At 40.4% G+C, this 12,014-nt stretch overlaps 1 protein-coding gene across 16 annotated transcripts in view; it reads right to left on the bottom strand.

The window, feature by feature from the left end:
• The window catches only part of CADPS (calcium dependent secretion activator), a 472,594-nt gene that overhangs the window by 41,479 nt on the left and 419,101 nt on the right, over window positions 1–12,014 (bottom strand). For all 16 annotated transcript variants that reach the window (XM_064367295.1, XM_064367298.1, XM_064367286.1 and 13 more), the window contains one exon: window positions 5,692–5,724. In XM_064367295.1, coding sequence (XP_064223365.1) covers window positions 5,692–5,724 — 33 coding nt within the window. The remainder of the gene's footprint in view (window positions 1–5,691; window positions 5,725–12,014) is intronic.

Below are 12,014 nucleotides of genomic sequence, written 5' to 3' on the forward strand. Positions count from 1 at the left end.
ATGTGAAAATGTTTGGAAAGCCATATATTGTCATACAAACATGAACTACTATGATTTTTTTCTCCCATAATATTATACCATTCCACAGCCTTACCTACCTTTAGAATCTGCTCTAGAATCAAGACATTGGACCCAGAGAAGCCAATGTCAAAAAATGATAAAGCCTCAGCACAAAAAAAGTATCATTTTTCTCATAATAGAGTCCTCAAGCTCCCACTCCCATCCAATTTCAACAGGTTTGGTTTCCATCCCTTGATGGAACAGAAATAGGGAAGAGGGGATTGAAACAACTGTGTGGACAAAAGAGAGCTATCATTTTTCCGTATGCCTGACGGTGAGGGAGGAGGCTGCCTAACTGTAACACTAGACATGTAGACTCACCAACCACTGGGGTTTGGGAGTATTGAGGGCAGGGGCAAGCCTCCCCTATATCTCAGTAGGCCCTTTGGGGAACGGGTCACTATGCAGCCACTGGGGAAAGACATGGTCACAATGGTGAGCCTGAGTCATTGAGAAAAGATTAAATTATAGTCAGTACCCTGTTTAAAAGGGCAGGAAGGATGTGTAATGAATTTCAAGTAGATTTCCAATCAAAACAGTTAAAATAAGAAACTGTTCACAAATAAGCTCACTCTTAGTTATAGCTAAAAAAATATAGATGAGCAGACAGCTGATGTTTAGATTATGCTTTTTTTTTGAGACGGAGTTTCGCTCTTGTTACCCAGACTGGAGTGTAATGGTGTGATCTTGGCTCACCGCAACCTCTGCCTCCTGGGTTCAGGCAATTCTCCTGCCTCAGCCTCCTGAGTAGCTGGGATTACAGGCACGCGCCACCATGGCCAACTAATTTTTTGTATTTTTAGTAGAGACGGGGTTTCACCATGTTGACCAGGATGGTCTCGATCTCTTGACCTTGTGATCCACCCGCCTCAGCCTCCCAAAGTGCTGGGATTACAGGCGTGAGCCACCGCGCCTGGCCTAGATTATGCTTTTATATCATAGTGCTACTTCCACACAGTGGGATAAACTTTTAGAAGTTTTTTAATCTATTATAATGACATTGTTTATTTCAAATGTGGCTTTGACAGACTGATAGAATATGATATAGATTTTAGAGAGCATTTAAACAAATATCTGTATAGTTAAATCCAACCACATGTGGAAGACAGAATTTGTGAATAAGCGATTCTGTGGCTCAGGAAAAGAAGAACATTTTAATCTGAGCTTGCCCCTACCAGAATACTTCTGAGCTTGTGAAAAATGAGCTCAAATGCCCAGCATCCTAAGTAAGTCGTAATTATGAGTACAAATTCTCCTACATACACCAATGGGTCAAAAACTACATCTAAGACAAGAGATATGCCTTGGGGATTATGCAATGTTTTAAATGACTGGTACTAGAACTTCTCTCCAGTAGTGTGGATAATTAAGAGACAAATCTCAAAGGTGACTAACTGCTAGTGCCCACATGGAACTAAACCAATAAATGTTGCTCATAGGGCAACACAGGTGAACTCAGAGGCTTCAGAGGTAGAAATGACTTGAGAAATGATTTTATGTGATGGTTCTTAAGCCTGGCTGCAAATATGAAGGACCTGCGGAGCTTTAAAAATACTGATGCCTGGGCCCTGAACCCCAGAGACGCCGTTTCAATTTTGTCTGGCAAGCAACCTGGGCATTAATGCTTGCAAAAGCTCCCTAGGTGTTTCCAGTATGTAGCCAAGGTCAAGAATCCCTGACTTAGTCCATTGGTTTCCAAACTTGTACTACTTATCAGAATCATGTGAAAAACTTATTGGAAACAATGTCCAGGCTCCACCCCAGTACGACTGAATCAGAATCTCTGGAGGTGAGGATCAGGGACTCTCTATTAATAAAATAAAAACAATTATGTGCCCATTAAAAATAATAAAAGCTAAATAAATTAATTAATAAAAACCAAAACCAAACTTTGCCAAGTATTACTGTGTACATTCTGGTTTTGGGACTGCTGACTTAATAGGCAATAGTCAGTGGTATGCTAGTAAACTAGCTCTTTTTTTTTTTTTTTCCAAGATGGAGTTTCACTCTTGTTGCCCAGGCTGGAGTGCAGTGGCACAATCTTGGCTCACTGCAACCTCTACCTCCTAGGTTCTCCTGCCTCAGCCTCCTGAGTAGCTGGGATTACAGGTGCACACCACCATGCCTGGCTAATATTTTGTATTTTTAGTAGAGGCAGGGATTCACAGTGTTGGCTAGGCTGGTCTCGAACTCCTGACCTCAGGTGATCCACCCACCTTGGCCTGCCAAAATGCTTGTATTATAGGTGTGAGCCACCACGCCTGGCCCAAACTGGCTCTTCAAAACCAACAACAAAACAAAACGCCCTAATTTGTAGTGCTTGCCAATTCGCATGGTGCAAATACTCCCATCAAGACTAATTTTGAGCTACTAATGTGCTCTCACTGAAGGCAGGGTTGGAGAGAGATGCACATAATTGACTCTTGGGAGCCAGTGCTAACAACTCTACCACTCCCCTGGAAGTGCAGGCTTTATGGTCCAACTGACAGCACCTGATCTTCACAATCCACTTACTCGCCAGGTGACCTTGGGCATGCTAATTAACCTCTTTGTGCCTCAGTTTCCTATAAAACAGGATGATAGTATTAACTCCCTCCTAGGGTTGATTTCAGAAGCAAATGTTTAATATTATCTACCATATATAAACAATGTACATAGAGAATATATGTGTATTATGTACTATTGTTTTCTATAAAATTGTTATTTATTTATTAAAAGGTTTATTATTGGTTTATTTACTAAAAGGCTTATTATTTATTTACTAATAGGTTTATTATTGGTTATAATAGCTAATCTTATTAGCTATTAAAGTACATGTTAATTAACTTAAAGTTTAGCTTTGTCTTAAGTCATTAATAGCTGGTAGAAAAAATACTTTTTCTAATATGCACTAAAATAATTACCACTCTCCAAATCAAGGTGTTTGTTTATGCACTGTATGAAATTATCTTGCAGTATAGCAGAATTTTTAAGAGCACTGGCTTAAATCTCAGCTGTTTGTTTATGCACTGTATGAAATTATCTTGCAGTATAGCAGAATTTTTAAGAGCACTGGCTTAAACCTCAGCTCTTCCACTAACCCGATGTGGGATCCTGAGCAAATTAACTTCTCAGTGCCTTAGTCTCCTCATCTTTAAAGTGAGGCTATTGTGAAGATAAAATGTAAACTGTTCTAGCGAGTGCTTTATAAGGCTTGGTTATAATAGCAGTTGTAGTAGTTATTATATTGTGTATCACCAGTGGTAAATGTACATTTTGGGACATGCTGCATCAACTTCTTCTGTCCCCAAGAGTGTGAAAACTCTACTATTTCAATTTGCTCCCTCACAGCCTAATGATACGGTTTGGCTGTGTCCCCACCCAAATCGCATCTTGAATTGTAGTCCCCACAATTGCCAAGTGTCATGGGAGAGACCCAGTGGGAAGTAATTGAATTGGGGGTGGTTACCTGCAGGCTGTTCTTGTGATAGTGCGTGAGTTTCCAGGAGATCTGATGGTTTTTTAAGGGGCTTTTTCCCTTTTACTCATTCTTCTCTCTGCTGTCATGTGAAGAAGGACATATTTGCTTCCCCTTCTGCCATGACTGTAGGTTTCCTGAGGCCTCCCCAACCATGCTGAACTGTGAGTCAATTAAACCTCTTTCCTTTATAAATTTCCCAGTCTCGTGTAAGTCTTCATAGCAGCATGAAAATGGACTAATATACCTAATGAGGTTTTTAATTTAACATAATTAATCCATAAACACTGAATGAGCACAGATCTGGGCACCCTGCATTATGATATAGAGTCCATTTACTGTTCTCCCATCTTTATAATAAATCTGGACCTAGCTTGCAGGAATTATTAGGTTGAATCACAGGAAATGGCTGATATTTGACTTCTTTGACCTCGCCAATATGCCAGTTTCATGTGGTTCAATCTAACATAACCTGATGCTAGTATCAATGGCTGGATCAAGTTTCTCCAGGTGTTTGGGCCTTGTCCACAGGTCACCTGTTCAAACCTGATTGAGATACCCCCTCTGCTCTGGATCCTAGAGAGAACAGACCACAGCTACCAAATCTTTGGGTCAAAGCCTAGAATTTCAATCACTGTTGAAGACCAGTGGAGCCAAAGGCTGATGTCAACAAATTCATCCCTATCCAGGTGTGTTCAACAGAGTGTGAGCATCACACCACCACTACCACATGTGTCCTTCTCTTACACTGAAATTCCTAATAAGTGCCAGGTATGGTGCTGGATGTTCTATGTATGTTGTGTCATTTAATTTCCACAGCAAACCCATGACTTAGATATTATCATCATCTCTGTTTTAAAGATGGAGAAACAGGGCAAGAGAATTTGAGTAGTTAACTCCCCATGAAAGGAAAATTTATACTTTGGGGGCTTGAGAAAGTAAATTACTTAACTTCTCTCCCTGCTGCAGTTATGTGAGCTTTTTAACTATTCTCCATTATAAGAACTATCTACATGAAGGAGTCTGAGGTTTGTTGATGAGAAGTATTATATAAATTCAAAGCCTAATTATTGATTGTACATTCTTTCATTAAACAAACAAAATATATGCTAATGCCAAATTCACTCCAATTTTCTATTTTGTCTTCCTTTGAGAAATAAGCCAATAAACCATTACACACTTAGCTTCCCGGGGAAATGAATTTAAATGTTAATATAAATCCTTTTAGAAAAAAACAAATTTTAACAAATAAGTATTTGAACAAGGAGGGTACTTAACCACGTTCAGAATGAGAAATGCTTAGTACAAGACCCTTGGTGGCTGTTGAGATAAGCTCTCTAAATTTAATATTTTATAATAGACTCATACCTCTTTTGTTAGAAATGAAGAAACAAAATCATTTTCTTTTTCGCTTTATTGGAATATATTAAAATCTCTCCAATTTTATTTTGCTAATAGGCAGGGCAAAGTCTGTCTATAAATGTATCCTGATTTATCACAGGTAATCCCACACTTTAGCATTCATGTGTTGTACTTAACCTCAATTTAAATGTAAATTTTGGGCAACTTGGAGTGCTTTATCTGTGAACTTTGAGAGCTCTCTTCATTAATGAGGCCTGCACTAATTATAAGCAGTTTTTTGAGGTTTTCTTAAAACAATTGCAGAACTGACCCCAAAATGAACAAATTTAGAATTTATTAGTTTTTTTGTTGGTGCAAAGGTAATTGTGTTTTCCACAATTACTTTTAATTGCAAAACTACAGTTACTTTTGCACCAACCTAACAAAAAATACTGACACCCTTGTACAAGTTGTTTGTAGCTTCATGGCTCTCCTTTGAAGGTGTATACACAGGAGGGTTGGTGAACAGGATGAAAACAGAATGAAACACCAGAGGAACCAATGAAAATGAAAGTGAAAGTGAAAGTGAAATGGGTTTACCCTCAAACAGGACCTTTCTCCATGATAAAAGAAACCATAGCCTCCTCTCATCCGAAAAAAAAAAATTCTACTACAAAATATTCTTGGCATCTTTCTGATGATCCAAGTCAGGAACACACAATTTAGCTAGTGGCAATTACTATGAGTAGCACTATCAAAATTCTCATGAAAACAAAAAATAAAAATGAAAAACAAAAAAAAAACTCCACAAGAAACAATTTTCAAATACTCACAGGTACATCCACATATTTGGAAGCTGCCTTCACCTAAAGAGGAAAGAAGAGGATGGAAGTGAGGCTGGTGTTTATGTTTAATTGTTCACTGCTCAATGCTGTATCCCCATCAGAATCAAAACAACATGCTGGCACACGGAGCTGACCAGGAAAAACAAAAAGGTACTAGAAAATAAAATCTGTTTGCTATTTTTTTCAAGCCATAGCCACTGATTTGCAGAAAGAGAGAATGCACACGCAATTTTACTGATTCAGATTCTGTTGCTGGAGTGGGAGCTTTGCATTTTCCTCCCTCCCTTGGAAAAGGAGAAAAGTGACTAGCTAAACCAAAATGGATTAGTCGGGGGCTTACCAGTCTAGAGAAACAACTAAGACTGCTGTTACTTCTTGGGTCTTTGTGTAATTTGGCTGCAGGTTGTCCTAACTAAATACCTTAGTTCTCAGTTTTTCATTAACTCAGATTTTTAAGAGGATGGATGTCCTCAACCCAGAGGGAGATGGGTGTCTGTGGGTAGGGGGACTGTGCAAAGGCTGCTATTATATCTCCTGAGTTTAGGTGCTAAAAAATTCAGATGGGAGGTGCAGGAAGTAGTTACAAAATTTTTAGTTTTGTAAGGAGGGAGTGTGGTAGTGTGGTACAGTGTAATGTTTGAGAGCATGGAGTTTGGAGTCAGACCTCGGTTCTAATCCCGACTCTACCACTTACAAGCTGTGTGACCTTGGACAAGTTACCTCATCCCTCTGAGCCTCAGTTGCCTCATCTGCAAAATGGAGTTATTATTAATAATAGTACCTATTTCAGCAGGTTGATAAGGGTGAATTCACACTTAGTCCCAGGATGTAAACACAGAACAAATGGCAGCTAAGATGATGAATTCATAAGCAAATGTGGGTGAGCTCTGGGTGCTGTGAGAAGGCAATGAACAGCTGGGTTTGAGAAATAAAGCCTATGGGAGTATGTTTGATATTCTGTGTGTTTCATTTTGACTCAGGTCTCACATGTTTCTCTAGGCACAGTTAAGACCAAGTGGCTACATTTGGGGTCAGAGAGGGTTTCCAGTTTTTACTGGAAACTACAAAGCTGCAATGCACAAAAAGCAGTTAGGATGTCTTTTCATATCTCAGCTAGGCTTCCTCCTGCAATTTGGCTGAGATCAATATTAGAAATCACAGCTTCACCCAAATGTCTCCCAGAAAAGTACCCAGGGGAGTGATTTCCTCTATTGCTCTTTTCTCAATGCTACTTTCCAAAATGTCAGTTCTCAAGAGAAAACAGCCAATGACCCAGTAGGGTGGGGTGGAAATAACCCAGAATTTAGAGTCAAAAGGTCTTTCAGTTTCAGAACTCGTTGACCCTGGGGAAATCATGCCAAGTACCTTAGCCTTCGTTTCCAGATTTCTAGACCAAGGTGACAATACTGTGTACTTTGCAGGGCTGAAAGCTTGATGAGGTGAGAAAACACATGAGAAAGTGCTTTGTAAACTTTAAAGCAAGGAACACACATCAATTAGGTAATTACTGAGAGGGTAATGCATTCTATCTTCTTGAATCATTGCCAGTACCCAAGATGATTCCTGGAGTCTCCTGTTATAGATTCTCTTAGAACCCTACACTTGTTCTTTGCAGCACTGATTGCAGTTCAGCTGAAACTGTGATTCAGTAACTTTTCGTGCAATGTCTACTTCCCATATAATGTCACGAGAGCAAAGGCTATCTTGGTCTTGCTCATGGCTGTCCCCTCATTGATTCACCTGGTACCTGGCTTAGAAGGGGAACTCAGGGAAAATTTGTAGAGGGAAGGAATGAGAGAAAGCTAATAACCAGTTCTGGCTTCAGGTTGATTGAGAAGTAAGCAGAGGCAAGATCGGATCAAGGAACCACTGCACTGGTCAGTCTGAAAACCAACATAGTTGTATAGAAAACTGACCACCTGCAGAGGCTAGTGAGTAAAGGGGAACACACCTAGTCCTTAAAGGGATTTGAGGCAGGCTCTCCAGATTTTGCACAGTTATCGTTTCTACTAAAAGATTCCAAGCCCCAAATCTTTCCTCTCCATTCCTATGCTAGAACTTAGTTCAGGAAAGACGATGGCTTGCCTTTTTTTTATCATGTCTCCCCATGTATAATATTATCTAACATTTCTGTCATATTTTTCATTTGCAAAACACTTTCATGAAGTTTCTTCTTTAACCTGCAAAAAAGGGGGGCTATTCAATCATGTCTATTTATAATCAAGAAACCTAAAATCCATAGAATTTAAAGAATTTATTTGCTCATGATCACAGCCAGAAGGCAGAGAAGCCAAGACTCCCACGTGGTCATCTGAGCCCAACTTTCTCCCTTGGAACCCTTGATCTCCTCATACTGGTAGAAAAGCACGACGAATTCTAGTATCAGTGGTCAGAGCAGGTGCTGGCAAAATAATTCTTCTCAGCTAGAAAGTGCCTCCTGTACTCTGTGATGTCGAAGCTTGGCATTTGGTAGGGGTTTTGCTACTGCTGAAATGATCAACCTTTAAACACACCTATTCTCCATTTACCACTAACATGCTGTTACAATCTGGAGAATGACCCGAGCCAAATTCTATTCCTTTACAGGCAATTTGGGATGAGGCAAGTTTCTGTCACGAATGAAAATCATCCACTCTCTTTCATGCACAGCCTTTAGTTTGTTAGGATTGTTCTTTTATTTAATAAATGATAACTTGCTTTTAGTCTTATTGATCCTCCTCCCATCCCATGATAACAGGAAAAAAGAACCCAGGGTAAACTGTGGTCTATTATTATTTAGAGACACATGTGTATCATTTTTGGTTCTGGATATTCAACTTTTTTTTTTTTTTTTGAGACAGAGTCTTGCTCTGTCACCCAGGCTGGAGTGCAGTGGCGTGAACTCGGCTCACTGCAACCTCCACCTCCCGAGTTGAAGTGATTCTCCTGCCTCAGCTTCCCGAGTAGCTAGGATTACAGGTACCTGCCACCAGGTCCAGTGAATTTTTGTATTTTTATTAGAGATGGGATTTTTACCATATTGACCAGGCTGGTCTTGAACTCATGACCTCACGTGATCTGCCCACCTCGACCTCCCAAAGTGCTGGGATTACAGGCGCGAGCCACCGTGGCTGGCCACTGGATATTGAACTTTAAGAAGGATGTTGATGATGAGGAAAAGGGGGAGTCTGGCAGTATATTCTATAAGGAAAGTGAAAGAGCCTTGGCTAGAAAAGGATGGGCTAATTGCAAAGGAAACCATAATATTTAGGTAGTTAATTAAGGAGCTTCAGTATAGAAGAAATGAATCTGTTCACAGTGGTTCCAGACCATAGAATCAGAATGAATGGGAAAAATTACAGGGCCCTAGAAAAAGGTCTAAACAGCTATCACAGTCTAGCAAGGAACTGGCCATGTCTGGTCATGGAGACCTCCTTCTCACTGGAGAAGCTCAAGCAGAGGCTAGGTAGAAGGCTCTGGATGTGGTTTTCTTTTCTTTAGATTTGTTTCTTTACCTATAGGAGAGGTTATATCTAAGGCTGCTTTTCATTCTCTGATTCAAGTCCCCTTAAGAGGTGGGAAGTTGTCACCAGTTACATTCTTTACAGTAGATAAATGTCACAGAGTGGAGAAATCGACAGAATCAGGATCAGAATCTTTTCCTGCACTGTCAGCAGTGCTCCCTTTAAGTATTACGTTTTCTTAAGTTATCCATATCCGTAGGAATATGTCTTTTTGCCAGTTATACTCCAGGTAGAAGGGAATGACCAGATCCTCTCAACTGACCAGAGCTTTGGAATTATTGCCAGAAAATCCAAGCACGCACCAGGCACTGTATCTAGATCAAATAACCAACAGCCCTCACCATCTACACAAGACTATTTTCCACTGTAATTAGATATTGTTTTGATAAATACAACATATATATTATATAATGCTTTCTTAAAAATGTGAATAAAACACATTTATTGTATATAAATGTGTATATATGTGAATAAAACACATATATAGTAGCTTTTGTAAAAAGCACTACATAATATAGTAGCTTTTTTGTCTTTATGTATTTTTTCCATCAACGGTTGTCAAAAGTGTGTATTTGTGTAGCTTTCTTTTTTAACTTTAAATCTAGTGAAGTGGCTAAGAGAATGGGTTCAGGATTAGCTAGGTTAAAACTCTGGCTTTGCCATTTTTTATCTTGGTGACTAGTCATTACTTAACTTCTTGGAGCCTCCTCTGTAAATGGGACAATAATAATGCTACTCAAAGCGTTCAACTAAATGTAGCTATGCTTTTCATAATTACTGGTAATATTGGCTTACTGATGTAGGCAAAGCACATGCCCCACAGTCCGGTGGTGATAGTCTGTTTTACTCCCCACCTCTGGCCCATGGGCAATTTCTTGCTATAAAAACAATGCTGGAATCTCCCCAGGTTACCAACAGGTGTCTGAGCTGATTGTCAGTCTGGCACGCTTTCCGCCAATTCTGTGATACCCTATACACTGAGAACTCACCCTCTAAACATTGAGGCTAACAGCAAAGACCTGTTCTCGTCCCTGAGTATGGTTGAGCACACTCATAAATGTCAGGGCCTAAGTGAGAGGGAAATTCCCCAGGCCAGTGCCCTGGGTTACAATCAACAACATCATCTATTAATGTCTGGGACCAAGCCATAGCCATGTACCCTAGGGCACAGGAGACAAAGGGGAGGGGGCAGGGCTTGCCCCAGATACCTGGTCTGGAGTCCCTCTTGACCAGCGTGGGTCTCAACTGCCCTCAAAGGAGAGGCAAAAACTGGAACTTCAGCAGAACTTCATTTCCCGGGACTCCCTGCTTTCTGACCATCCCCTCTGGTGGGACAATATGTATCCTTTCTCTAGCAGCGTTCATGAGCCCTCTTGTCCCCAACTCCCCAGATAGAGCCAGTTCTGGAAAAAGCTTAGAAGAGACACCAATCCAGAGAGGCTAATGGAGGCTAAGGATAAATTAGGAAGAGGAGCTGTGAGTGGAGTGATTGGTCATGTTGTCATGTGTCTGAAACAAAGAACACTTACTGTGTACAGGCACCAAATGAGGAGCTGTAGGGTGAAGGCGCTTGCTCCACGCTTTCTGTCTCAACAACCTTTTGAGGGGGATCCCACTAATATTACCATTTTACAGTTGAAGAAACTGAGGCTAAAAGAGATAAGCAACTTGGCTTGAAGATACACAACTAGTAACTTACAGCTTTGGACCTCCCATTCCCTAAGCTGCCTATTATCCTATTATTCAGTTTTTCTTTTTAAAAAACTATCAGACCACTTTTATTAACCAGTTACATTGAAGGGTTACTTTTTTCTTGTGTGTGTCTATATAACCTTAAATGGCTTCTCCAGAAATAAAAATGTATGAGGGACTTGAATACATTTGAGTCAGTGCAGAAGGTCCAAAACAGTTTCTCTGGCCTGAATGTCCCAGCTAATTACCTCGACCCTCCACCTCACTTAGCCAGTGTAGACAGGCTTAATGGCTTCTCTATTGAGCTCTTCCATTATTTTTCAGGTGCCCAAGGTAATCTTTTCATTGAACACTCACCATTCTGGGATTTTCACAATGCTGATGACTAAGGGATTTTCTTCTGCCTGGCCCTAAAAAGGGGACCTGAGTTAATCATTGTGCAGCTTTGATAGGGAGCGCGGCAGGGGCTTAAACCACTTCTCTTGCTTCATTAGGGGAAAAAGCAACCCAGGTGCAGACCACGAGGACCTCAGGGTCTGATACTATTAAATCAATGCACAGACAAAAAAAAAAGTGGATTAGGCCCTTTTTGCAAACAGAAATCTGGTGGGTAAGACTCAAAGATGGAAGAAGAAAGAAGTCTGAACAGATACCACCGCATTAGCGATTGCCCGAGCACCCCACGGTCTCTAAAAAAAAAAAAAAAGGGAAAAAAACAGTCAAGGAAATGATTTCTTCTCTGCACAAGCTGACTCCATCCCCGCCTGTTTGACTTCACCAGTGCTCTGAATTGATTTTTTTTTGGCCTTTGCCTAGAAACTGCAGACCACACCACCATTTCAAAGGGCTAGCAAAATTTACTCCAATGTTTGGCCTTTGAAATTTCTGCTGCAAGGCTAATGATGCTATTTTGCTCCCTTTTCCACTTCCCTAACCCAAGAAATTTAGACATGTAAAATTTTTTTAGTCAAGGCAATTCAGTATGTAAAAATGTTACTCAGTGCCACCACCATCCCTAAAATAATTTCATCTCCTGTTGGTTTGATTTTTCATCTCTCACCAGCCTCATATCTAGAATGTAGGTGCTCTCTCTCCTTAGTGTCTGCACTGCCTGGG

This window comes from Aotus nancymaae, unplaced genomic scaffold, assembly GCF_030222135.1.
Source record: "Aotus nancymaae isolate 86718 unplaced genomic scaffold, 86718_ANA_hifiasm-v0.15.2.pri h1tg000067l, whole genome shotgun sequence".
Taxonomy (NCBI): Eukaryota; Metazoa; Chordata; class Mammalia; order Primates; family Aotidae; genus Aotus; species Aotus nancymaae.